General features: G+C 61.5%; 1 protein-coding gene across 6 annotated transcripts; it reads left to right on the top strand.

Moving 5' to 3' along the window:
* The first annotated feature begins 9,156 nt into the window (after positions 1–9,156).
* TBX1 (T-box transcription factor 1) lies at positions 9,157–20,333 on the top strand. 6 transcript variants are annotated; one of them, XM_032310796.1, is made up of 9 exons: positions 9,157–9,565; positions 12,486–12,605; positions 13,896–14,259; positions 16,238–16,339; positions 17,184–17,355; positions 17,957–18,112; positions 18,737–18,804; positions 18,890–18,990; positions 19,361–20,333. In XM_032310796.1, the coding sequence occupies exons 2-9, from the start codon at positions 12,572–12,574 to the stop codon at positions 19,846–19,848; spliced, it is 1,485 nt and encodes a 494-aa protein (XP_032166687.1). In that variant the 5' UTR covers positions 9,157–9,565; positions 12,486–12,571; the 3' UTR covers positions 19,849–20,333. The 6 variants fall into 6 exon arrangements, with proteins under 6 accessions (XP_032166687.1, XP_032166688.1, XP_032166690.1 ...); XM_032310797.1 differs by lacking the exon at positions 9,157–9,565 and adding an exon at positions 9,795–9,942; XM_032310798.1 differs by lacking the exon at positions 9,157–9,565 and adding an exon at positions 11,423–11,783 and having other exon boundaries at positions 12,489–12,605.
* The last annotated feature ends 5,343 nt before the right edge of the window (positions 20,334–25,676 follow it).

Raw genomic sequence — 25,676 nt, 5'->3', positions numbered from 1 at the left:
GCCCAGCCATGTTCATACCTGAGACACGCCCAGTGCGCCTGCTCGACACTGCCTTGAGCTCAGGGACCCAACCTCAGCCAGGTACCATACCCTCCACAGCCTGCTTAGGTAGACTTTGCTGGTGGGGGTCCCAGGCTGTGTAGGCCCTGTGAGCCCAAACAGACACATAAAAGTGCTGATAAAAGCTTCAAAGGATTCCAGCCTGGCTGGGTCTAGAGTACAGGGCGAGGAAGGGATGCTAGAACTTTACGAGACAGGTGGGAGCCTCAGAGGTGCTATGGAGAACCTCTCCCTCGGGTATGTTGGCTCAAACCCTACCCATGACGGGGGCCTAGACTACGATCCCCCCCCACACACACGCCATTAGGGAGACTGAGGCTAAGGGAAATGGTATGCCCGGGTCTTGGTCCACCTGGATCTCTGGATTGGGGAATGTCTCCAGGTAGAGTGAGGCCAGCATCACGGCTCATGAGCGTGTTTCTGTGCCTGTGGCCGGCCAAGGCTTCTCTGGGCCCCCGCCTCCAGCCCACACATGATGGGCGGTCGTCCATCAGCGAGGCCAGCCCCTCTGGCCATCCATCACCAGCCGGCGGCCACAGGAGGAACGGCCTGTTTGTTTTGCCAGCTCCGTGTCGCTCCCTGGGGCAGGGGCCGGAGGAAATGGCCATTTTCTGCCTGGGCGGGCGGGTGGACAGCAGAGGTGTACAGGGCACCAGGGGCAGGGCCGGGATGGATTGTGGCAGAACCCCTGGCTGGATGAGACCCCTCACGGATGCCAGAGGCCTTGCTTTGCTCTGTGCCTCAGTCTCCCCTCTAGAACCAGGGCGAGTGACATTGGGGTTTTCTGACTATTTCCACAGCAGCTGTCTCCAGTCAGGTCATTCACCCCTGCCCCTTGCCACTGGGTGGGGTAAGCTCAGGTGTCATCTGCCACCAGGTGGGGGGTCCCTTTTTCAGAAATCCAAGATGCTTGATGCTGGCTGTCGTAAGGCTGCGATGAGCTGCTCTGGGACAAGGTCCAGACCATAGACCAACTGGTGGGGTGTGAGCGGGGGGGTGCTGTCAGGAGGTGAGTACCTCTTTGGACATGTCCAGCCTCAAGATCAGAACCAGGGACACTTGGGGTCACACAAGAAATACAGCACATGTAGAATGGAGGCGGTGACATGTTAGACCAAGGGGCCAGTGTCCAGACCCTAGAGCAGTGTCCTCGGCACCTATACCATGACCACTGCTACCCTGTGAAGTGTGGACACAACAGGTATAATTTGCTGACACAACGCTAGGCACCCACCAGTCGATGACTGCTTCTCACAACAATAACCCCTAAGGCCCCCATGGGCAGATCTGGGAGATGTCCTTCAGCCTCAGACCTCTGCCCTTAGCCCCTGATCCATAATGTGGTTAGTCCTCACTGCCCCAGTGCTGGGCTAGGAAGGAGGGTTCCTGGCTCCCACTGGGCCTGTGGACAAGGAAAGTGAGCTCCAAAGCCACAGGTCGTCAGCCCCTGCTCCCAGAGCAGATGATGTGCAGAGAACACATTTACACTGAGTGTCCCAGGAAGCAAGGCCAGAAGCCCAAAGCTGGAGTCAGGAAAATGTCCAGTCCAGGGGCTCTGTGTCCCCTGTCCCCCTGCGGCCTGTGCCACTCCAACTGTCCTCCTCCCTTCCCAATGACCATCTCCTTTGCTTGCCTCCCAGATACTCTGCAAAATGTCACCGCTCTTCATCTGGGAGCAACAAACTTCCTTCCAGAACTTTCTTTCCTAAGACCTGGGCTGCTTCCTTTGCCCAAGGACAGCCCTGCAGACATTTACAGGGTATCACCCCATTCCATCTTCCCAGGCTGAAAGGTGCTCTCCCCTGACGTAGGAAAGAATCTGTAAAAGTTTCCTCTAAAGTGATGAACAGGGGCGCCTGGGTGGCCCAGTGGGTTAAGCCTCTGCCTTTGGCTCAGGTCATGATCCCAGGGTCCTGGGATCGAGCTCCGCATCAGGCTCTCTGCTCAGCGGGGAGCCTGCTCCCCCTCCCCCACCCTGCCTGCCTCTCTGCCTACTTGTGATCTCTCTCTCTCTCTGTCAAATAAATAAATAAAATCTTTAAAAATAAATATATAAAGTGATGAACAGTCGTCTTGTCGGGGACGATGGGAGGTGCTCGGGGGCACAGCGACATCTGAGACCCTGTCAGGGAACTCTCTGGGTGCTACACTGAAGGGGCCCTGGGGAGAGGAAAGCTCAGGGACCTGTCCACCTTTCCCCCACCAGTGCAGACTGACTCCCCAGGCCTCAGCCCTAGTTCAGCTCATCAGGGGTTGCTTAGCCCCCATTCATGTGCCATCTTCTACTGGCAACACTTGAGGTCACCCACCAAAACAGACTGGGCCTGCCTTGCTGCTTATTGCTGCTATCCACAGGTGGGCCAGCTTATTCTCTTGATTCCTTTCTTGGCCCCCCAGTTCCTGGCCTGGAAGGGAACAGGGACACTTTTGACAAATGCTCTGAAGTAAGAGCTCCCCTACCCGCCTCCCCAAGAGTGCAGGGCCCAGCAGGTGCAAAGGGGTACAGTCCTAAGATGGGTTTAATTGTCACTGGGGGCAGAACCGTGGCACAGAACCAAGAAGGAGGGGACACATGGTGAGGCACCCAGACGGGAGCCAGGATCCAGGCAATTCAGTGAGGAGCCTGCCGTAGAATGGGGAGGAAAGCCAGGCCTGGGAAGCTCCAGGGGCTCCCGCTTCACATCGCCCTTGTGGGAGGGCCACCTCCGTTTCTCTGGTGGGCACCTCAAACACTTGCATCTGCCCCGGGGCCTGGCCCTTCCCAGGGAGGCCTGAGACAGCTTGGCGCCGCCCATACCCCGCCCAGCATGGGGTGGCCTGGGTGCATTACGTCCTGGCAAATGCCCTGGAAGGAGGGGCTGGGTTGGCTTGGGACATCAATGAAAGCTCGCATCTGTCTGTCTGTCCGCCCATCACAGCTGGTGCCAAGCACCCACTTAGCAGAATGGGGCAACCGGCGCCTCCACACTGCCCACATCCCCTCCTGTTCCCCACGCCTAGTGGCCAAGACCAATTCCACCCTCCTCCCAGCCTCAGTTTCCCTGCCTGTGGCACGTCCCTTGTGGGACCTGCCCCTGCCTTCTGTCCTGGTCACTGTGGAGGGCTGGCCAGGGGAAATTGAGGGTCCAGGCCTGGCCAGGGACCCCTACTTCCTTCCCCTGCCCCCCATGGGTGTTACCTCAGGGCCTTTGATAGTTTAGTGGGCTAGTGGGGATTCAAGTTGGGGGGCTTCAATAGAGGTAAAAGTGACCCAGCCCCTGCCCCGCCCAGTCACTGAAGGCTGTTTAGACAGCAGCAAAGGCCAGGCCACCCTCTACACACAGCTCAGACACAGGCCAGACCCTCTGGGCCATGAAGGCAAAAGAGGCTGGGGGGGTGGGTAGAAGAACCAGCTCCAAGTCTCGGCCCAGGGACCCATCCCAGGACTGACTCAGGGAGTGGGTCTGGCAGGCAGGGGCTCCCAGTCTGGGGGGCCTCAGGGCTGTCAGGCTGTCCCCTCCCCGCAGCTGTCTCAGGCTCCCACCTCCCCCGCCCACCCCCAGGACTCCTATTTCACTGAGGAGATTAAGACCACCTGGCGAGAGCCCCCTCCGCCCCTCCCCTCACCCCAGCCCTCCCTCCTAGCCCCTTCGGCCCCTTGAGGTGCCTTCCCGCCCTTGGCCTGCCTCCCCACCCCCGCGTTCCCACACAGCCACCATGGCCCTGCTGTCTGAGCCTCCATGCCACCACCCCCTCTGCCGGCCGCTTAGGGTCAACCCCCCAGTGCCTGGATCCTCGGAGCCCCCAACCCTTCCAGTCCTCACTAGCCCTGCTCCAACAGCTCTGCCTGACATCAGCCGGGCACCATCCCCCAGCCGCTGTCGCTGTCCCCACAGCAGATTCCTGTTCACCTCCAGCCATGTCCCCACCAGGCCAGGTGACCTTTCTGTTCGGTGCAGTCTGCAGCCCCTTGCCATGCTTGCTGGTTCTCAGGAGGGAAATGGGGCAGCCCAGTGCTTCGGATCCACTCTGAGCCTGATGCCCCAACTCTGGTCCAACAGCCAGCGACCTGGGGGCTCAGCTGTGGGCCCCGTCCGGCCTGCCGGGGGGCGGCTGGCCGCGCTTGATGCTGGCTCAGACAGACGGGGCGGAATCTGAGCTCTGAAAACCGCAACTCTGAGCTCGCCTGTTTGTTTGCTTTTGAGAAATTCCAACCTGGTTCAGTGGAGTCTTGGAGGAGGGAAGGGATTTGTCTGGCTGGGGTGGGGTGGAGCCGTGCTCATGAACATGGGGAAACTGAGGCTGAGTCTAGGCCCCTGGGCCAGGTGTAGAAGCTGGGCTGAGTATATCTGGGCTTCTCCGGGACACAGCAAGGACCACGCCCCACGGGGCCACTGACTTCCAAGCCAGGCCTGGCAGCCCCCAGAGAATCACAGAAGCAACATCTGCCCTACCCAGTCCTGGGGGACTAGTTGAGACTGGGATGGGGGTGGCCCAAGGAGACCAGGGCAGCTGCAATGAGGACGCCAGCAGAGGAGCCGTGTTCTAGAGCTGACATGGGGCCTTGGAGATTTCTCCCCATTTCTCAGACAGGAACACTGAAGTTTGGAGAGGCCAACGTTGTACCCCAGACATGGAACACCACAGAGCAAGGGTCACACCCGGCCCCAGCTCGTGATGACTGAGCCACCCCTGGTTCCCCACTTGCCCTGAAGGGCCGAGAGGACAGAGAGCCCTTCCCTAAAGGAATCAGTTCTCCAAGATGTTACCCCCGGCTTTTTCCCCAGCAATTTCCCTGCAATGCACACAGCCTTCCCTAGAAAAGCAGGAGACTGGGCAGGGCTGGAAGAGGTACTGGGGATTGGCATACCATGGAGGTCTGGCTGCCTCCCCAGATCTCTGGGGGGCCTTAGTCTCCCATCTACTCGTTGGGGTGCCAGTCCTTGGTAAGAGAAGCCCCCACTCTACAGCCTTGCCCGTCAGGCCTCAGTGTCCTCACACTAACCCTGTGTGACAGCAATGCAGCAATGTGCCACCTGCTCCAGCTGTACAGTCCACAGGCCTCCTGCCTTCAGCCAGGTTGGCGGGCAGACAGAACCAGGGTGGGACTGCTTAGGGCAGTGGGTGCAAAGGGTCTGGCTGCCAGGCACCTGAGAATGGCCCTGGGCCACTGGGGACAATGCAGCAGCCCTGGGGGCTGAGCCAGGGAGCAAAGTACATGAAGAGGAGCCCAGGTGCAGAACCAATTCTCCCCTGCCCTTGGACCAGATTTTAACACAGAGCTTCTCCCAGGAGTCCCGCTTTGTCATCACAGCGAATATGTGGACAGCTTGAATTTAGCTGCTAATTTAACACTTAGCAAAAATTATAAGTTAGATATATGCAACTATTGTACATGTCCAAAGCATCTGTAAGGGGAGACATAATAGATCCAAATGCTACAAGGGAGCAGGCCCTCACAAGCACCTACTAACATGGGTGCTGACATTAACTGGCTTCGAGGCCATTCTTCATTGCCTCCGTCACCATCCCTGGTTTCTTTCTTTTTGGGGCCTCCACGGGCTCATGTTGGACTCCAAGCCTGATTCAGGCCTGGGGCCTAAGCGTGGAGACAATCCTCCCAGGTGATTCCACCCAGAAGGATCCCTACTGAGTGACCCGTTGGGAGAGTCTTCTGTCCCTGATGCCCAGGACATCAACCTAGCCGTCCGACCTCCCTGACCCAGGGCATCGTCCGAGTGTTTTCAGGAACCTGCATTTCCTTCTTCCTTCATCGTGTGGTACCTGCAGCTCCCCAGGACCTCATCCAAGTCAAGGAAAACTCAGCTTCCCTTGAGTTAGTGAAATGAGCATCGGGGATGCCAAAGACTCACCAGGGTGGCTGCCTATGAAGGACTCCCCTGAGCACACATGCACACCTGTGCGTGTGTTCTGCACCAACTGGTGTGGGCATTTTAGCCCCTATCAGTGTCTGTTTGAAGTGCATGCATGGGTGTGCCCCTGCTCACATGTGCATGCACGTCCATACTCGCAGGTATGTGTGCATGTCCAGTGTGTGCACGTGTACGTGTGTCCACGTTCCTGTGTGTACAATGTGCATGTGTGTACCCCTGTGGGTGTGTTCGTGTGTGTGCGCATATGCTCATGAGTGTGGGGGTGCGGTGATGTCAAGGTCATGTCAGTGCCTGAGAAGGGAGTGCTGTGCTCCCCACCAGGGTTCCCCGCTGACCAGAAGCACCTTAGCAGCTCTCAGTTTTCTGGCCATTCACCTTCAGCCAATACACCCCAGGAACTCTGGGGACGTGCCCCTTTCCCTGGAAAGTGTCAGTCCTTTCCTGATCAGAGAGGCCACACTGGGGGTGCTGGTGGGGCTGGTCTTTTCAGTCCTGTCAGTGGCACACCTAAGTCTCTGTCACCTGGGTTTCTGAGCCCCACCTCTGCCTGACAGCACCTGGGCTGGAGAGGCTAGCATGACCGGTAGATGGACAGACAGATGGACAGCCGGCTCCCCATGTGGCTGGGTCCGCCCACCAAGTGGGCAGCTAAATCAACAGGCCCAGAAATTGGAGAGGGGTGCAGGGCTTGGCTATGCATCGGCTGTTTGTTTGTTTGTTCTGGAGTTGTGGGAACTTCCAGACTGCAGGAGACCATGGTGCTTGGGCTGGCGGCGGGGGGGTGGGGGGGGGGTGGCTGCCATCACCCAGGCCTAGCTGACAGCCCCATCCGGCTGGTCATCCCTCTCCTTATCTCTCCATCCCGTCCCCCTAGAAGACAGCTCCCCCAGTGGAGGGGTACAGCTGGGCCCGGGGCAGAGGGGAGACTGTGACCCAGCTACACATGGCCCATGTGTCTCCCTGTCCTGTCTTCTCTTCTCCCCACTACTGCTGTCCCCTCTGGCATCTACCCATGGACTCTCAATTTCCCTATTTGCTCATCCCGCAGTCACTAGGCCCCAGGGTCCAGGCCCCAACCCTCCAGAGAGGTAGCAAGCCCTGCTCTTGGACCAGGAGGCAGGTGACACTGGGGTCCAAAAAGAATCCTAGGGATGTCACAGGAGGGGTGAGAGGCCCAGCCCCTTCTCCAGCCGTCCTTCAATTCAGCCCACCCATGCCCTCTCTGAGCCACCAGAGTGCACACACCAAGCTGTTTCTAACTCCTGGACCTTTGGTATCCCCTCAGAGTCCTCAGTCCCCCTGGTGTGAACCCTACTGTGGACCTGGGGGCCCCAGGCAGGCCTTCTGCCTGCCATCTGGCTGGGCAGATACACATCCCAGCGCACCAAGTTTAGGTTAGAGCCCAACACCAGGGGTGCCTTGGTGGCTCAGTGGGTTAAAGCCTCTCAGGTCATGATCCTAGGGTCCTGGGATTAAGCTCACATAGGGCTCTCTGCTCAGCAGGGAGCCTGCTTCTTCCTCTCTCTCTCTCTCTCTCTGCCTGCCTCTCTGCCTACTTGTGATCTCTGTCAAATAAATAAATAAATAAATAAACTCTTTAAAAAAAAAAAAAAAAAAGAACTCAACACCAAGGAGGAAACCTAGAAGTGGGTTCACAGGGGCTTCTGCTTCCGTAGGGGGACGGGCATGAGGAAGGGAGGGCCAGGGAGCCCTTAGAGGTCAACGGAGCCACTGCTCTCTGCGCACATGGAGTCCTCAAGCTGGAGAGAGGGATTCCCCTCCTCCAACCTTGCAAGGCAGTGTTACCAGCGATCAGATGTGTGCTTGCCCCCCATTCTGGCCCCAGCCCCCAACAGCAACATAGCCCCTGAACACGCCCCCCCACCCCCCACCCCCACCCCATGCCACCCCAGCACCTGGAGGGTCTGTAAACCCAAGACATGTGATCTGATGGTGCTCAGGCAAGCAGTACCCCATGCAGGGTGCCTGCTGACTGCACAGCCTGGGCTCCTGGGGTGGGGGGCGGGGGTTACTGAAGACTAAGCCTGATTCCCCACTGCAGGGAGCTGGAAGTTCTCCCTGCTCGTGGCTGGAGACTGAGGGTAAGGAGGCCACAGCCCAGCTACTGCGCAGTGTGGGCATGGCAGCCCCATCCATCTGCCTTCAGAGCTTGGGGTCCCTACCTAGCCACACCAGCGCCACCTTGAAAGCTAAGTTGGCAGCGTTGGGGCCAAAGCATTTTCGCTGAATGGAGAAATGATGGGGCATGCCCCAAGTGTCAAGATGAGGACAGGGCTGGCAAGGGAGGACAGAGCCACCCAGTGTGCCCGCCTCCCGCTGGGCTCCAGCGTCCGCCTCCCTGGGGCTCCAGCGAACCTCGCCTCCTTCTCACTCTCGCTGTTGTCCTGTGGAGACTTGGCTCCTCCGAAGGCTCAAGGCTCATCCTGGGGTGGAGGCGCCGACTGAGGCAGAAAGGCAGGGTACAGGATGCTCCTGGGGCAGGACTTTTCTTTGAGACCCCTGAGGCCAACTCTAAGCGGACACTTGAGGCAATTCCCGGCGGATCCATCCCGAAACGTGTTAATGGGATCAGGTAAAGCCGGCTCTTCTCTGTCTGTGCCCTGGGCAGCGCAGCCTGGTTCTGCCCTGATCCAAACTCTGATTCCAGGAGGAGGGGGGTCTCCAGGGCTCCCTGCACCCACATCCTGTGGGTTCCTGCCTAGATCCTTCTGCATACGCATTTGCTCCCTGAGGGCGGGAGACCCACGCTGGGGACCGTGGTGTCGTGCCCCCAGTCTTCAGGAGCAGCTGAGCGCATGCATTGAGGGCTTTGCGTGGGCCAGAGGGGCACAAGGGTGCGCAGGTCCATCCAGGGCTAGGAGCAGAGACCTTGGAGGGAATTAGAAGCAGCCGTCCCAGCGCTTTAGGTGTGCCTTTACCAATGGACACAGGGTGAGAAGTGGGGTCCTGCCAAAAGAGAGTTAAGGTGCCAGTGGTGACAGCTCCCCTGGGGGAGACACGTGCACTCTCCAGAGGCGGAGCCAGGCTGGCAGCCCGCTAGTCAAGACTCTCCAGGGGGCCACCTCCTTCACGCTGGGGAGAAAACCTCCGACACAGGGCTTGCTTCAGGCAAAACTCCAAAGTTGCTGGGGGTGGGGGGTGGGTGGCTGAGCCTTCCAGGGTAGCGCTGGGGCGCAGCCGAGCGCCCACGTGGGACCCCGTGCAGGGCCTAGAGGGAAGCAAAGGCTGCAGCTGTCCCGGTGCCGAGGAAACGCCGCGGGGTCAGCCTCCTCCCCTCTCCCGTCCTCAGCCGGACTTCTGGTCACCACCCCGTACCTACCAGCGCCCCAGCAACGGCCAGCCTCGGTTTTAGGGCCTGTAAAATGGTCTCATAGTAACCCTGACTTCGCAGCCAGCCGGGCCTCAAAATGCGGCTCTGGTCTTTTCTTTGCTCCCCAGGCAGAGGTGAGGACGGCGCCCCCGAGAAGGCGGACCCCGGGCGGCTCCCGACGGCCGGACCTTCGGCCCTCCCGGTCCCGCGCAGGCCGGCGCCCCGCCAGGCCTCTTACCTCGCGGTCATGGAGTCGCGGCCGGCAGGGGGAGCGAGGCGGAAGGGAACCGTGGCCGGCCAGGTGAGGGAGAAAGGCTTCCCGCGGGCGGCGGCGCGGCGTGCGCGTGCGGGACCGGGTGTGCGGGGCGCGGGCCGGCGGGCCGGCTGCCGGGGCTGGGGCCGGGGCCGGGGCCGGGGCCGGAGTCGGGGCGGCGGCGAGCGCGCGGGCGGGTTGCGGGGCGGTGGAGCGCAGCGCGAGAGAGGGCGGTGCGCGCCCCAGGAGGGACGGAGGGTGGTTCCGAGAGGCGCAGCCGGGGTGGGCGGGGGAGGCAGCGACTCCGCCGCGGGCTGGAGGCTCGGGAGGCCTGGCGCTTCGAGCGCTTTGGTCCCCTCCAAGTCGAGGGCTCCAGGAGGGTCCGGGCACTGAGCAGCGGGGTCGGGGGTTCTGCAGTCGCGCGGGTGAGTATCGGTCGGGGGTGGAAAGGGGTCGACCACGCGACGACGGAGCGGCCCGAGTGAGACCCCTCACCTCTTCCCGGCGCCCTTTTCCTTGACCAGGGTTTGCCCACCCCACAGAGTCATCTGCTCCTGCACTCTCGCCCTCCCAGCCCGGCCCGGCCGGTTCCAGTTCCGGCAGGAAGGGGTTAATGCGGGGTTGGGGGGATCATGCGCTAGCCTCCACCACCTCAGTCCGGGAGGGCCAAGGGCCTCAGGACGGTGCCCTCGAGGCCCAGCCAGGAAGCCCCAGGGCTTTTCACTTTCACTTCTCCCTTCTCAGTATTGGTGTCACCCCTTCCACTCCACATCTGGCCATTGCCCTTAGGTATGTGCCCAGATACACATGGGAGGCTTCCCAGGTGCACAGGACACAATCACTAGCATCCCCCATGCTGGGGCAGCTTGCATCCCAGATAATGCACAACCACACACAGGAGCCCCTCCCAGACCCCCCTACACACACACACACACACACACACACACACACACACACACACGGGCCCGCACACTCAGCCAGCGCTGCCCGTGGCCTCTTTGGGCTTGGACTGCCAGCATGAGGTACTCCTGGTGACACTGCCCCGTGTGCCTTTCTGGGTGTTAACTGCCAGCAGTGGGCACGTCTCGTGGGACACTGCCACGACCTGGCCACACTGATGTCCCTTCCCAGCTGGGCTTTCCCCTCCCGCAGCTTTTCCTGGGGTCCTGAAAGGCAGTGGGCTGCCCTTCTCCGGGAAGAGGAAGAGGGACTTTAAGCCCTGCTGGTTCCACATCTCACTCCCCTCCGGCCCTACCCATAGGTCCCACAGGTCAGTGTCACTGTCACATCCCCCAAATAGCCACTCAGGGCTGAAGGCACGCTCTGGCAACAGCTTCCCTTTCCTTCCACACTCCACAACTACAGCCGCAACCAAGGAGGCAGGTAGGGGGACTCATGGCACAGGAAGTCACACATACCACACCCCAGTCATATACCCACATGCTCCCGCACGCGTGGCACTCACTGCCTCATGCTCTTTCCTGGTCCTCAGGCCCAGAGGCCAGTCCCTTCCTACTGGAGCGTACTGCCCAGTCCTGGGTTCCTGAGCCTTCCCCACTTCTACCCAGCACCCTCTCCAGCCTGGGGTCCGAGGCTTGGGCATTATAAAAGCCCTGGGAAGAGGGCCCCTGCCTCCCACCCCCATCCTAGGCAAGGGAGGTGCAAAGGCCTACAACATGGTTGCAGGCTGAGAAGCTTTAGAAACAGAGGCCCCCGGACTGCCAGAGCCTCAGTGAAGGGCCAGAGAGGCTCCTGGGAGGCTGAGAGACTTGATGCTTTGCTGGGGACACTCTGGGCTACGAAGCCGTGGATGCCTTGAACTCGTCAGCAAAGGCCTCAGGGGCAGTAGGTGAGGGAAGACGCAGGCCAATTAGGCCCTTAGTGTCCTGAATGCCTGGGCCTAGAAGCCTTGAGGCCTTAGGGTGGGCCTTGCCTCACTCTGCTGGGCCTGGCTGGACACCAAGCCAGCAGGGCCTTTCCAGGTGGGCAGGGTAGGTGGCAGGGTTCAGCATACAACCCGGACCCAGTGGCCTGAAGTCCTCCGACGTGTCCTCGGCTCCCTGGGCCGGTGCAGGCCCCGCCCCCGGCCCTCCCTGCGCCCGGCCGGTGCGCGGGGAGGTCGGAGGAGCGGGCACTGCCCACCCTCCGGATGTATAAGCGTCCTGGCCAGAGGCGGGTGGTGCGCGCGCGGGTGCGCGTGACACTCGGGCTCCCGGGCTGCGCGGCCTGGGCGGCGTCCCTCTGCTCGGGGTCCCCAACCACAACAGTGAGCCGGCTGAAGGGGGTTGGGGGGGCGTTCGCTCGGCTGGGTCCTGTTCCGCCGCGCTGAGGGACGGACGACGCCACAGCTCTGGGGTTGTCCGCCCGTGGCCAGTGCTGGGAGCCCGAACTGCCCTCTCCCCACCCAGGTGCAGGGGCAACCAGGGAGGAGGAGGCGGGAGAGGCGGAGGGCAGGGGCATGGCTGAAACCAGGCGGCCCCACGGTGATCCATCCGTGTCTCCCTGACACTGGCTGAGGCTGGGCGCTCCCCGTGTAGCTGCTTCCACTCAGGGGCTGTGGAACTCGACAGTGGCTTCGCCGGACAGAGGGAGCACTGGCCTCGGTGGGAACAGCGGGATGTTTGAAGGGCGCTGGTCACGGAGGTCCCTGGGAGCAGAGGCCAGGGGCAGGGAGCTTGAAAAACAGAAGGGCCCCAGGCTCCCAGGGCGCTCCACCCATCTGGGCCCCTCCACTGCCACCATCCCGGAGTGGGGGGCCGTGACGCCATAATCCCCTGGGCCCAGGGCCGGAGGCTGTGAGTGGCACCGCAGGCCCCCGCCCCCGGGTCCCGTGGGCTGGGCCGGCCTCGGTGCGCCTGGGTGCACGCAGTCGGAGGCGGCGCCGGCCAGGCCGCCCGGGCGCCTATGGACGCGCGGAGCCCGCTGTCTCCCCGGGCCAGCGCGTTCAGCATCGCCTCTCTGGTTGCAGCAGAGGCCGCAGAGCGCACCGTTCGCCTGGGCCCCCGGTCCTCCGACCAGGCGAAGCTTCGCCGGCTGTTGGGATCCCCGGCCGGGATGCACTTCAGCACCGTCACCAGAGATATGGAAGGTGAGCCGCCCCGCTGTGTCTGTAGGGACCCGCCCGCCAGACCCCCTGCCACTGCTGCCGTGGGGCCAAAGCAAAGAGTGTTGGTAGGGCCCGAACACAGAGTAGGTGGAGGGAGCCCTGGCAGAGGGGGCTCCAGGCTTCCAGCAACTCTGGAGCAGAGAAGAAGGGCAGGCATCCTGCCCAAAGCCTGTGCACCCTCCAGCCTGGGGTCCCAGCTGTAGAGCCCCACAAGCAGGAGACTCAGGCCCAGAATAGGACTTAGTGGAAGACAAGAGGGACAGGAGAGGAGGACGGGAGAAAGGTGGCAGCGGGGGCCGCAAGCTGGGAGAGGCAAAGGAAAGGTGGCAGGAGAGGAGAATGTCATAGAGTCTGGGAACGGGGGAAAACGAGAGAGAAAGTGGTGAGGACAGCGGGAGGAGAAGAAATTGAGAAGAGAGAAAACAGAGAAAACTCCAAAGGAAGGTCAGAAAAGTGAGAAAGGTGAAAAAGAAACAGAGTGAGAACGAAAAAGAAGAAAGTGAAGGGAAATTTAAGGTAGAAAATAAAGTCATAAAAGAGGGGGAAAGCTTGAGAAAATCTCGTTTTTATTTTGTTAAAAAAAAAAAAAAAGAGGAAAAAACCCCTGAATAACAGGAAAAGACCTACAGAAATAAGAGGCAAAAGGCTGACTGGAAAGAAAGACGAAGTGATGAAAAATGAAGTGGAAAGAAAGGAGAAGGGCAGAACTGGAGAAAGAAAGAGGCAAAAAATAAAACAGAAATAAAGAGAAACGAAAGAGATAGTAGAAGAAGGAAAGAGGATTAGGAGGGAAATTTTCATCGAGGAAGACAAAGGTAAAGAAATAACAAATTGGAAAAAGAGCCTGGAGAGAGAAAGGAGAAATGCAACGCGGGAGGGCGGCAGAGCGAGGGGCGGCGGACGGCCCGGCGCTCTGGGGAGCCGGTCCGGGCGGTCGGGGGGCCCGGGCCGAGCGAGCCGCGGCGGGCGGGCTGGGGGCCGGGGAGGGGGGAAGGAGCGGGGGAGGGGCGAGAGACGGGGGAGGGGAGGGAGGCCATTGTCTCGGCGCTGGGGGGGGCGCGGGGCGGGGCGGGGCGGGGCGCCTCCTCGGGGCCGGCCCGCGGTGTAGGGCGGCGCGGCCCGGGGCGCAGCGCAGCGCAGCGCCCGCCACTCGGCCCGGGGCGCGGGGCAGCGCTCACCTCGGCGGCGGCGGCGGCGGCGGCCCGCGGGTCATGATCTCCGCCGTGTCCAGCCCGTGGCTCACTCAGCTCTCGCACTTCTGCGACGTTGCAGCCTTCACGGCCAGCAGCCTGAGCAGCCTGGGGGCCGCGGGGGGCTTCCCGGGCGCCGCGTCGCCGGGCGCCGACCCGTACGGCCCGCGCGAGCCTCCGCCGCCGCGCTACGACCCGTGCGCCGCCGCCGCCCCCGGCGCCCCGGGCCCGCCGCCGCACGCCTACCCGTTCGCGCCGGCCGCCGGGGCCGCCACCAGCGCCGCCGCCGAGCCCGAGGGCCCCGGGGCCAGCTGCGCGGCCGCCGCCAAGGCGCCAGTGAAGAAGAACGCGAAGGTGGCCAGCGTGAGTGTGCAGCTGGAGATGAAGGCGCTGTGGGACGAATTCAATCAGCTGGGCACCGAGATGATCGTCACCAAGGCCGGCAGGTCAGGGTGCCCCCCTCACTGCCCGCGACCCTCCCCACGTGGTCCCGGCCTCGGGCAGCGCGCCTCGGTCCGATCCACGCGAGTGGGGCCGACAAGCGGGGTGGGGGCGCGGCCCCGCCACCTGCGGACCCCTCTAGGCACGAGCTGGCTCTCGGTTCTCTGCTGTCCCGGCTCCGGCGACAGCCGCCCGGCGTACGGAGCTGGGCCAGGGGACCGCGCGCAGCCTCGGAAGGCCGGTGGAGAGAAGCCCGGCGGACCGGCTTGCTCCTCACGCAGCCCCAAGGCGCCCGCCGCCGGAAGCCCAGGGCCGGCTCGGAGCACACGGGGCTAGAGGGTTAGGCAGCTGCCCCTGAGCGGCCTCGCCAGCCAGCCGGCTTCCAGCGGATCCCACCTCAAAGGAAATTCACGTCTTTAGTTCCCCAGTTCAGTCTACACGGGTTAGATAAAGCGGAGCAGCTGGACAATTGTCTGCAAAAGTTTAGGAGAAAGTTAAGACCCTTAAAAACAGTAGGGTCCCTCCCCTGGAAGTTGCTACCCCGTTTCCTCACCCAGTTTTCTCGGGCCTAAATTTCGGGCGATTGTGGGGCCTGGCTCTGCTGCTGGGGCTCACCGCCTTCCAATTGGCCTGTATTTGCTCTAAGCGCCCAGAGAGAAGGGGAACAAGTTTTGCGATGCAACCTATTTGACCAGCAGACAAAGGCGGGTGCCGGGCTGTGTCTAATGTACACACGGAGACACCAGCTCTTCGAACACACAGCCAAGGGGAGCTCAGGGCCTGTTTGCAGAGACTTCTCACGGTTTCTGTTTCCCTCCCGAGGCTGTCCTCCCTGGGGATCCTGGGGCCTGTGCTCAGCTTCAGCTCTGTGGGTCTTCTGCAGGCCCTCCTTACTGTCCCATGAGGATGGCACCCCAGCCTCTGGCCCGGTCCAGCCCAGCAAGGGCCGTGGTGGTGGCCAGGCTTCATCCCAGAAACCAGCATTCTGTAGCACCCACCAGCCTGCAGAGTAGGGGGTCGCAGGCCTGACTAGGAGGCCCAGCTCCATGGCCTCTGTTTTCTGCCCACTGCCTGCACGAGTTACCTATGAAGGGAAGTCGTAGGAAGGGGAGGCGGGAGCCAAGCCTCATGCTGTCCTCCAGGGCCCAGGGGCTGGCCTACAGCCGTGGCCCATCCAGGAGCTGTGGAATGTCCTTTCAAGAGCCTGGATGGGTCATAGAGTCAGAGTCCAGGGGAGGGGAGAGTTAGGTGACCACAAGGGCACAAGCCCAAATTCTCCCAGAGTAGCTGAGTCGGGGTGGGGGGGTTATAGTGGGGGGTTGGGATTTGTGTGTATACCTGAGGAAAGTAGGGAGACTCCACCACTGGGCCAGAGACAGGGCCTAAGAGTTGGGGCTGTGGGCTTTGAGGCCTCAGCCTTGCTGGAGGGACTGGGGAGCAGCCGCAGACCCAGCCGAAAGGGCGACTGGGACTCCTGGGAGCCACACAGAGGGCCCCGGTTTCACTTTGTTCCAGCCGGGAGCTTACATCCGTCGCTTAGATAGAGCTGGGGGAGGCTCTGTGGAGGATTGAGACTCTCTGGGACCGAGTCTGGGGAGTCTTGCTGAGCGGGTACTGCCGACTGCGGCTAGCTCTAGACCGGACAGCCGAGAATTAGAAAATGCGAGGCCGGCTCTGTGCAGGCAAATGTGGCAGAAGCAGCCATAGACCATGCTGGGGCGCCGCGGAGGCTCAGCTCTAGTGCTTCGTGAGCCATTTTTGGGTCTCTAAAAAGGGGGCAGGGGGCTGCCCTGCCACTCCGCTTGCCCTTGGCTGGGCAGGGGGTCTAGCTGGGTTAGAGTAGCTGAGGGAGAGGAGAGGAGGTGGACAGGTCCGGCCGCTGAACTCAGCGGCCAGCAGGAAGCTACCGGTCCAGGGTTGGTCAAGGTGGGGCAGCCCTGCCTTCCCCCACCCGAGGTGACCGGAGGCCTCGCTGCCCCCCAGGCGCATGTTCCCCACGTTTCAAGTGAAGCTCTTTGGCATGGACCCCATGGCCGACTACATGCTCCTCATGGACTTCGTTCCAGTGGACGACAAGCGCTACCGGTGAGCGCCCAGCAGGACCTGGGAGGGTGCCCTGGGAAGCGGCTGCTGCCTGCCTGCTGTTGCCTCTGAGGGCGGCCCATGAGGACATAAGGGACCAAGGAGTCTCGGCACCTGCCCGGCTGTCCCACCGGCTCCCCTTGACCTGCTTCCTCCCCAGCCCTGTCAGACCCTCGACCTGAATGCCCCACCCCCCGTGGCTCTTGGGAACTCCCCTCAGGAGGTCCCCAGGGCTGGGCTCCTCCACGGGGCCTACAGCCTGAGACAGCTCCCCCGCCCCTGGCCAGTAGGCCCCTCGCACACAGCCCCTGCCCTTTTTCTCATCTTCTCCCACGAGGTGAGCTTGGGGTACCTTGTCCCCTTCCCCCATCCCCCGGGAACGCTGGGCCCTGGAGCCGAGCAGGAAAGGTGGGGTGGCCGCCAGAGATTATGCAGGGCGGGCCTCAGCTGCCCGGACAATTAACAGCAATTAATAAAAAGACCGTGGTCCGCCCTATGCCCGAGGCCGCTGGCGCCGCCAAATCCGGGCCGTGCAGGGGCCACTCGGAGACCTCCAGGAGGCCCAGAGCGGGCAGACCCGCATGCAGCGAAATGTGGAAATGTGGCGCCCAGAGCCCAGCCGCCTCCTTCGGTGCTGGGCTTCCTGCAGCCTTTCGTGTGTTGGGACGGAGGGAGTTTTCGGTTTTCTTCACAAACCCCTCGGAAATGCTCCCAGTCCATGTGGCAGCTGAAGGCTCCATTTCACTGACGATAGGGAAACTCATCAGAGGCACTTTTGGGGTTCACTCAGCAAGGCCCTCTTGGTTGAGCCCACGTAGCATGACCCCCTGTTCCGGTGCTGCCCCAGGTATGCCTTCCACAGCTCCTCCTGGCTGGTGGCCGGGAAGGCGGACCCTGCCACACCAGGCCGCGTACACTACCACCCTGACTCGCCTGCCAAAGGTGCCCAGTGGATGAAGCAAATTGTGTCCTTCGACAAGCTCAAGCTGACCAACAACCTGCTGGATGACAACGGCCATGTGAGCGGTCCCCCTGCACCTCCCCAGGCTACGGCGCTCGTGCTCTTCTCCAGTGGGGGGCCTCCAGAGTCCCTGTTGGCCAGAGCTTGGGCAGGTTGGGGTGTGAATGAGGGACAGGCTGAGGAGAGTAGGCCCTTCTGGGTCAGGGGCTCACAGGCCTGGTGGCCCTCAGGCCTGGGAGAGGGTGTCACCTTGCTTCCTTCGCTCCACTCCTGATGTTTTGCTGGAAGTTTTTTAACTGGAAAGGATGGGGCTGTGTGTAGGGGTAGTGGCCGGTGGCTTTGCAGAATCCAGGCAGATGATGCTGCTTGCCTGCTGGGCTGAGCTCTGGCCTGCAGCCGCCTACCATCCACCCACCCACCTACCCACCGTAGGCCAGAAGTAGTTCTCTCTGGGACCTAGGCAAAGAAGATCGAAACCCTGATCTTTGGCCATTTGGAGTGTCTTTCCTGGTGGTCCCAGCTGATTGCAGTCTCCGCTTGAGCCCCATGGCCCGACCTCATCTGGGGAGTTCAGAGTTTTGTCCAGGTTCTCTGGGGAGTTCGTGGCCTATGAACTTTCGCCCATTTCCTAGTTCCAAACCTGCCACCTTATCTTCCAGATTATTCTCAACTCCATGCACAGATACCAGCCCCGCTTTCACGTTGTCTATGTGGACCCACGCAAAGACAGTGAAAAATATGCTGAGGAGAACTTTAAAACCTTTGTGTTTGAGGAGACTCGCTTCACTGCGGTCACTGCCTACCAGAACCATCGGGTGAGGCCCTGGGGATGGGCACATTCAATAGTTTTGGGTCGCAATTTCCAGTTGCCTGGAGGACAGAGGTTTGGACCCAAAGGTTGTAGGTCCTGGTGGAACCCAACACCCATGGATTCCCACCCTTAAGGGCCTCAGATAGCGTCCTCCCCTCTGCCGCCCGCTGGCCCAGCCTCCTATCAGCTTGACCTCTCCAGCAGCAACTGTCACTGCGGCCTGAAAGTTTGTTTTCCAAACCATTCCGGAAACTCCCCATCAGGGGCCTGATCCACGGTTTACCCAAATTCCTAGGGCACCCCCCACACACACACACACATTGAAGGGTGGGCGGTGGAGGTGACCACATTCTCATCCCAGCCAGGAACACAGGGGTCTACATCCTAATCACTTGGGGCCACAAAGGGGTTCTTTAGCGAGAAAGGAGCTTCCCCATTTGGCAGGACAGAGGGACAACCTCAGTGAGGGATTTAACTGTCGGGAGGTTCTCGTCCCGGGAGGATAAAAGGGCCCTTGTGGGGGGGGCTCCTCCAAGCCACCCTACCGGGGTGCCCCCACCCCTAGCGCAGGGGCTCTAGCCACTTGCTCAATGCCCGCCGGCCCCTCCCCCCATCTCCCGCCCTGCAGATCACGCAGCTCAAGATCGCCAGCAACCCTTTCGCCAAAGGCTTCCGAGATTGCGATCCGGAGGACTGGTGAGTGTCCTCTGAGGAGCCGGTAACTGCTCCGGAGCCTAGCGGGGGCGCCCTCCTGACCCGCTGCCCTTCTCCCTCTCCGCAGGCCCCGGAACCACCGGCCCGGCGCGCTGCCGCTTATGAGCGCCTTCGCGCGCTCGCGGAACCCCGTGGCCTCCCCCACGCAGCCCAACGGCGCAGAGAAAGGTAGGGCCAGGGTCGGGGGATTCGGGCCGTGGCCCTGCGCGCGCTCCGCCCCGGGTAGACGGCCGAGCCTGGTCTCGCCCGCGCCGCAGGGGCGCTCGCGGCCTTCGCGCCGGTTGCACAACGGCGGTGGCGGCGGGCAAGCGCGCACTCGCCCGCCCGGCCCGACGGCTGCGCCCCGCCCGCCCCGCCTGCCGCCTGCGGAGGGGCGCGGGCCCCTGGGAGGGCCCGGGTCTCCCGCAGATTCGGCGAGAAGGGGTGGGGAGCTCCCGCGTGCGGGCTGGCGCCTCCTCCCCGCCAGGAGCGGCGGGGCGCTCGCGGGTCCCCTCTGCGGTCCTGACCCGGCGCGCTCACCCCTCGGCCCTCTCCGCAGACGCGGCCGAGGCACGGCGAGAATTCGAGCGCGAAGCGGGCGGACCGGCCGTCCTCGGGGACCCGGCGCACCCGCCGCAGCTGCTGGCACGGGTGCTGAGCCCCGCACTGCCCGGGGCCGGCGGCGCCGGCGGCCTCGTCCCGCTGCCCGGTGCGCCCGGAGGCCGACCCAGCCCTCCGCACCCCGAGCTGCGCCTGGAGGCGCCCGGCGCGTCGGAGCCGCTGCACCACCACCCCTATAAGTACCCGGCCGCCGCCTACGACCATTACCTCGGGGCCAAGAGTCGGCCGACGCCCTACCCGCTGCCAGGCCTGCGGGGCCACGGATACCACCCGCACGCGCACGCGCACCCGCACCACCACCACCCCGCCGTGAGCCCGGCGGCCGCCGCCGCTGCCGCTGCCGCCGCTGCCGCCGCCGCCGCCGCCAACATGTACTCGTCGGCCGGGGCCGCGCCACCCGGCTCCTACGACTACTGCCCCAGATAATGCGGGCGTCCGCCGGCTGCTTCCTCGCCCGGGGTCCCCGCACAGCCCCGAGGGCCGTCGGGGTCCCCGTCCACCCAGCCCCAAGGGCCGTCCAAGAACATGTTCCTTCAGCCCCGGGGGCCAGTGCGGGTCTCCCCTTCCCCAGCCTCGAAGCCATCGGGGTCCTCCACTCTCTAGCCCCAAGGCTGTCGAAGGATCTGGTTCTCCAGTCCTGGGAACCACCGCGGGTCTCTCCCCAGCCCGGAGGGCCACGGGGTCCGCGCCCGCCAGTGCCAAAGCGCCCGGTCAGCGGCGGAAGGAAGTGATATTTATTGTTCTCCGCGAGACCGCGTCGCCCCCTACCCCCAACCCCCGGCCCGGCCGGCAGTTGCAGTGTAGACGACCCGAGAGCCCGTCTGCAGGCGGTGTAGATACGTGTAGATATTTGTAGATACTGTAGATACCGCGCCGGCGCCGACTTGATAAAGGTTTCGCCTCTTTTGGAAGTTGCCTGCGTGTCCATTTATTTGTGTCCAGTTAGACCTCACGGAGGATGTCGGGGAGAGCGTCTCCGGTCGACTCGGGGGCTTCGGGGTCTCCCCAGCTCCAGTCCCACAAGCCGAAGCGAAGCGGGTGTCCCTACAGAGCCTTCCGAGCGCCTCCTCCCGGCCCGCTCCAGAGCCTCTTCCCGGCCACGCCTCTCTCCGTCCTCTCCCCGCCCCCTCTGCCGTGGCCCCATCCGGGTTCGTTCCCAGGGTCTCCTACAGCCCTGCCCGCCCGCTCCCCGCCCCCACTTCCACCTTGCAGCTTCATCCCATCCTCCCCGAGGCCAAACGGACTGGGGCTCCGCCCCAGCCCCAGGTGCGCATAGGGCCCTTTTGCTTAACTCTGACAGGCAGGCAGTTGTCCCTCCTCTGGGATTTAGGCGGGCAGCCCTGGCCTGTTTTCAGAACCAATGTCTGTCCTGGGGGCTTTTCCACCGGAGCGGGAAATAACCATCGCGGCAGGACACTGGCCGTTGGGGGCTGGGAAGGGGAGAAGTTCTGACTGATGGCAGAAAGACAAAAACAGGCAGTTCTGCTGTTCTAGCATTTCCCCTGGCTGGCCCTAGCCCAGGCCCGCGTTTTCCCCTGTTTATTGACTTTGCTCCCTGTGAATGTCCCCACGGAGTGACCTGGGCAGGGGGCACAATGACAGTGGTCATGAGTCATCTTGAAACCTGTCTGTGAAGCATTTTTCCCAGGCCAGGTGGTGAGGGACCGCTCCCCATTAACTCAACACCAGGGATGGGGCCAGAGGAACCCTTTGATCCCTCCCTTCCTGAGTCCAGGCAGGAAAAGCTGACAACCGGTCAACGTCAAGGCTGCTAATTTGGACACAAGATGGACGGGAAATGCAAGTGGCTGAGGTTCTATCCCCTTTCTGTGTCTGTCCCAGGATGTCTGTGGCAGTTGCTGCCACATGACAGTGGCCACCTCTCCCCAGCCCGGCAAAGCATTTCCCCATGTCTATCCTAGATGGGACACTTTCTTCCCTGGATGTGTTCACCCCGGTGGCATGAGGTGACCCAAGACTTAGGAGTTGGACAGCAGGAAGCATTTCCATGAGGCAGGTCTATGAAGGGAGGGGGGTGACTAGGCTGCTGAGGAGTGAGCCCTGCAGCCAGGGTCCGCCAAAGCTTCAGAGTCCATCTAGTGCCAGGGCGTGAAGACTTGTTTGGGTGGCCAGTGGGCTGGCCAGTGGCCAGTGGTCTGTAGACATGGCTTCAGGGACTCGTAGGGGCAGCTCTGGACGTCCATCCCCTATGGGCATAACCCCTCACTGCAGACCTCCCCCTGGGTGAGCCACACGCACCATTGGGCTCCCCACTCGTGCAGCCTGTTTCCCATTTGTACCACAAATGCACCCTGCATTCTTGTCTGGGGAAGCCTGCAGGAATGATGGGCTGTGGCCCACAGAGCTAGTCTCCCCTGCAGGGGCTGGCCTCCGCTCCCAGGCACCCTCTTCCTCTTTATACTTTACATTCTGCCACAGAGAGGGTCAGGGATTGAGAACCGCAGTTGGAAAGGTCTCTGTTTTGGTTCTGTTTAAAGCTATAGGGAGCGGAAACTCCCATCTGAACTGACAATGGGGCCGGGCATTTGCAGCGGGAGGGTGCGGCTGAGCACACGGTCCCCGGTGTGCGGCTTGCCAGCTCCCGCATATGCACCCGCTCCAAGTCATCACCCACTCGAGATGGAAAGCTGCTGCTGCTGTCCAACACGGTGGCTGCTGGCTGTGGCAGACGGCTTCCATGTTAATTAACAAAAATAGAATAAAATGAAACATTCAGTTCCTCCCTGGGTGCATTCTGAGTGCTAGACAGCACAGAAGCGGCAGGTCAGCTCTCTGGACGCTACAGGTGAGGGCTCCCCTACACTGGGGAACAGCCCCTCATGCAGGCATGGTTTTCTCTCCTCTGCCCCCATAGATGAGTTTGCCTTCCTTAAGAACTGCCCATAGATGAGATTGTGCCACAGGACACCCAGGCTGGCTGCTTTCCTCTCTGGGGTGTTGCAAGGCTCACCACGCTGCCGCCCACCCAGCGGTTCTCACTGCTGACCAGCGTCCAGTTTCCTGCGAGGGACACTTGGTGGCTTTAAGTTGGATGCTGTAAGACTCGGTGCCGCAGGTGGGACTGGTCCCTCCGGGCAGCCATGCAACAGCTCAGTAGGCTGCGTCATCCACCTTCCATCCTGGGGAGGCGGTGAGGAAAGGGTGGCTCGGGTCACCCAGCTTCTGCTCGGGTCACCTCATTTCAGAAAGGCACTAGGGCCACTTTCAGTCACTCATTCCTGACATGGGCACCCCGTGAGCTCTCCCAGGGCTGTCGCCACTGCCTGCCGTGTGGGGCTTACATTCCCTTGGGCAACTACCCCAGACTGTCCTTGACTTCCCTGTAAAGCCACTGTCCTGGCAGCTTCTATGTCCTTGCTTTGGGCTCCTCTGTGGATGCACCTGGCCTGCCACTTCCATGAGGCGCCGTGCTGCGCTGTGTGGGGGCTCTGGGCCCCTCCGACCTGCTTCCTTGTGGGCTCTCCCCTCAGAGTCTTGCTCTGGGTTCCTCAGTTGGCCCAGAGGTCCCATTCTGCTCCCTTCACCTGTCTCCAGGTGTCCAGTTACTAGGACTCAAGAGGACAAGAGCTTGGATTAGAAGGGACCTCGGAGATGGGTCCAGGGACCCTCGACTCCTTAACCCTCGAAGCCCTTCAAAAAACAATGGTTGTCCCACAAGGGAAACAGGTTAACTCTTGACTAAGTAGAGGAGGGGTGGAGCCTGTCTATTCCCCTCTTCATCCCTCTGGGTGCCCTATAAGGGACCTAGGGAAGCCAAGGACCCTGGGGTGTGGTGCAGGGGAGGGGATCCTGCACCACAGGATCCCCTCCCCTGCACCAGGAGGAAGACCAAACCAGAGCCGCAGGTGCTGCCTTCCTCCAGTCCAGAGCCTCTGTCTTCGACGCAAACACTCCAGCTCCTAGGAAGGCTTGGGACATGCAGCCTCTGACAAACCCACCGCCCACAGGGTCTCTTCCGCAGGCTCACGGCCAGGGCAGGGGTGCTCTGGGATGGGAGGCCCCCCGTCCATACCGCCATTAAGTAAAGCTGGCAACGCCATGCAGCTCTCCTGAGACCAGGAGATAGTGTCCCAGACAAGCATGTTGGGTGAGCTGTAGGGCACAGGCAGTTGTGGGCACCGGTCCCCGATGAGAGGCCTCCTGGAGGGGCTGGTGACATCATGTCCTGCGCAGGGAAGCATCTGGGGGGCAGAGCAGTACACTGAGATTCTGCCGTGGGATGAGGGGAGTCTGTTTGGTGGAACCTCAAGCCAGGAGTCGCAGAGGAAAAGAAAGCCTGGTTGGGGGGCGGGGAGGGGTGCCTCAGCCACCCCTCTCCCTCTGGTGGGGGAAGTCCACAGAGTGTGTGGGACCCGTATGACGAAGGGTGGGTGAGCGCGAGGCACTGCTCTCCAGGTGTGCTATAGATCAAAGCAGTCGTGCACGCTAGAGAATTCCATGGGGCCACAGTTGCTAGGGGGTGCAGTGCAAAGCCGGCACAGCCCCGGGGAGCCACGTGCAGGCAGATGGAGGGAGGGTGGGGGCCTGTGGTGCTCCTTCTAGGACAAAAGGAACCCCTCCAGTGACAGCAGGAGTGTGGCCTCCCCTGGAGCTGGGTGCCAGGGAGACCCTACCTCCCAGCGGCCACAGGCCCTGTGCCTGTTTCCCTTCATGCTGGGCACTGACGCCTGCCCCATGGGAGCAGTGTTAAGTCCCAGAGGCCCATGTGAGCAGCGGAGACAAGCCTCTCATCCTCTGTGTGGGTTCCAATGAGGCTGTGCCGTCTCACAGGTCCCCGGGTGGGGGCAGGGCCAGGCTTCTCCATTTGGGCGCGTCTGATGCCTCTGTACAAACCTGATCCCCACGTGCCTCCCTCACCCCCAAGCCTGCCTCTGTACCCTGACATGAGCGGGGTGGGGGGAGGCATGACATGGCCGCACATGCAACCTGGCCCTGGGAGGGGAGGCTGGGGTAATTCCTTGGGCTGCCCCACACGTTTTCTGTACTTGAAAAAACACACAAATCTCGTCTTCAATTCGATTCCCTACGCTGCTTGTTGTGCTCCTTCAAACCAGATGGGTTCACAAGCTGAGACTTTGCAGTCTCGGCACTTCTGCTTTACCCTCGCCAGGTCTGTGTGTTGGGAACAGAACTGAAGGTGTATTGGGAAAAGCAGCCCGCATGGGGGAGAAGCTTGGGTCTTCATACCGGTAATTAAGTTATCTTCTTAATTATAAAGAGGAACGACATTGCCCACATCCTTTATCTCTCAGCTTTCAGCTGCCTCAAGTCAGAGCCTAACCCTCTGCCTCCGCGGCCGCCACCCGTGTGTTGCCCCCAGCTCACAGGAGCAGCCCTGACCGCTAAGACCTGTGCTGGGGACACGTGAGGGTCTGGGCCCCCGCCCCTGGTTGTGCCACCAAGGAAAAGGCCTTCTCATCAGTTTGTGACCCCCTTCGACGGAAACACCATCCTGACTTTCTCCTGCTGCTGGGGTGCCCTCCAGTTTCCAGCTCTTGCCCACACAGCTGTCTCATCCCAGTGAGAATTTAAGTTTCCAGAAGAACGAGATCCTATCACATGCGCACCCAGAAAATAATTTATGATGAATGAAAAACTTGTTGAAACCACAAGAGAGGGGCACCTGGGTGGCTCAGTCAGTTGGGTGTCTGCCTTCGGCTTGGGTCGTGATCTCATGCTCCCGGGATTGAGCCCATGTCAGGCTCCCTACTCCTCGGGGAGTCTGCTTCTCCCTCTCCCTCCTCACCCTTGCTCATGCTCTGTCTCTCTCAAATAAACAAATTTAATAAATAAATAAATAAATAAATCAACCACGAGAGACTTCGTACCCATTAAGATGGCTGCTATGAACACACACTCACACACACACGGATAACAGAACACATGTGGGTGAAGATGCAGAGAATTTGGGACCCTCGTGCGTTGTTGGTGGGAGTGTAAAACGGTGCAGCTGTTGTGGAAAACAGAATGGAGGTGCCTCAAAAAAGTAAGCCTAAAACTGCGTAGGACCCAGTAGTTCCACTCTGGGTGTAGATTCCCGCAGAACTGAAAGCAGGGACTTTACTTACACACTTTACACCTGTGTCCGTAGCCGTATCAGTCACAAGAGAAGGGTACAAGCAGACCAAGGGTCATCAGCTAACTCATGGATAAAAACAGACTGATGGGGGCGCCTGGGTGGCTCAGTGGGTTAAAGCCTCTGCCTTTGGCTCAGGTCATGATCTCAGGGTCCT

The sequence above is a fragment of the Mustela erminea genome, chromosome 13 (assembly GCF_009829155.1).
Source record: "Mustela erminea isolate mMusErm1 chromosome 13, mMusErm1.Pri, whole genome shotgun sequence".
Taxonomy (NCBI): domain Eukaryota; kingdom Metazoa; phylum Chordata; class Mammalia; order Carnivora; family Mustelidae; genus Mustela; species Mustela erminea.
The sequence above is the reverse complement of the archived record's forward strand: the minus strand, read 5'-3'. Positions and strand labels throughout refer to the sequence as shown.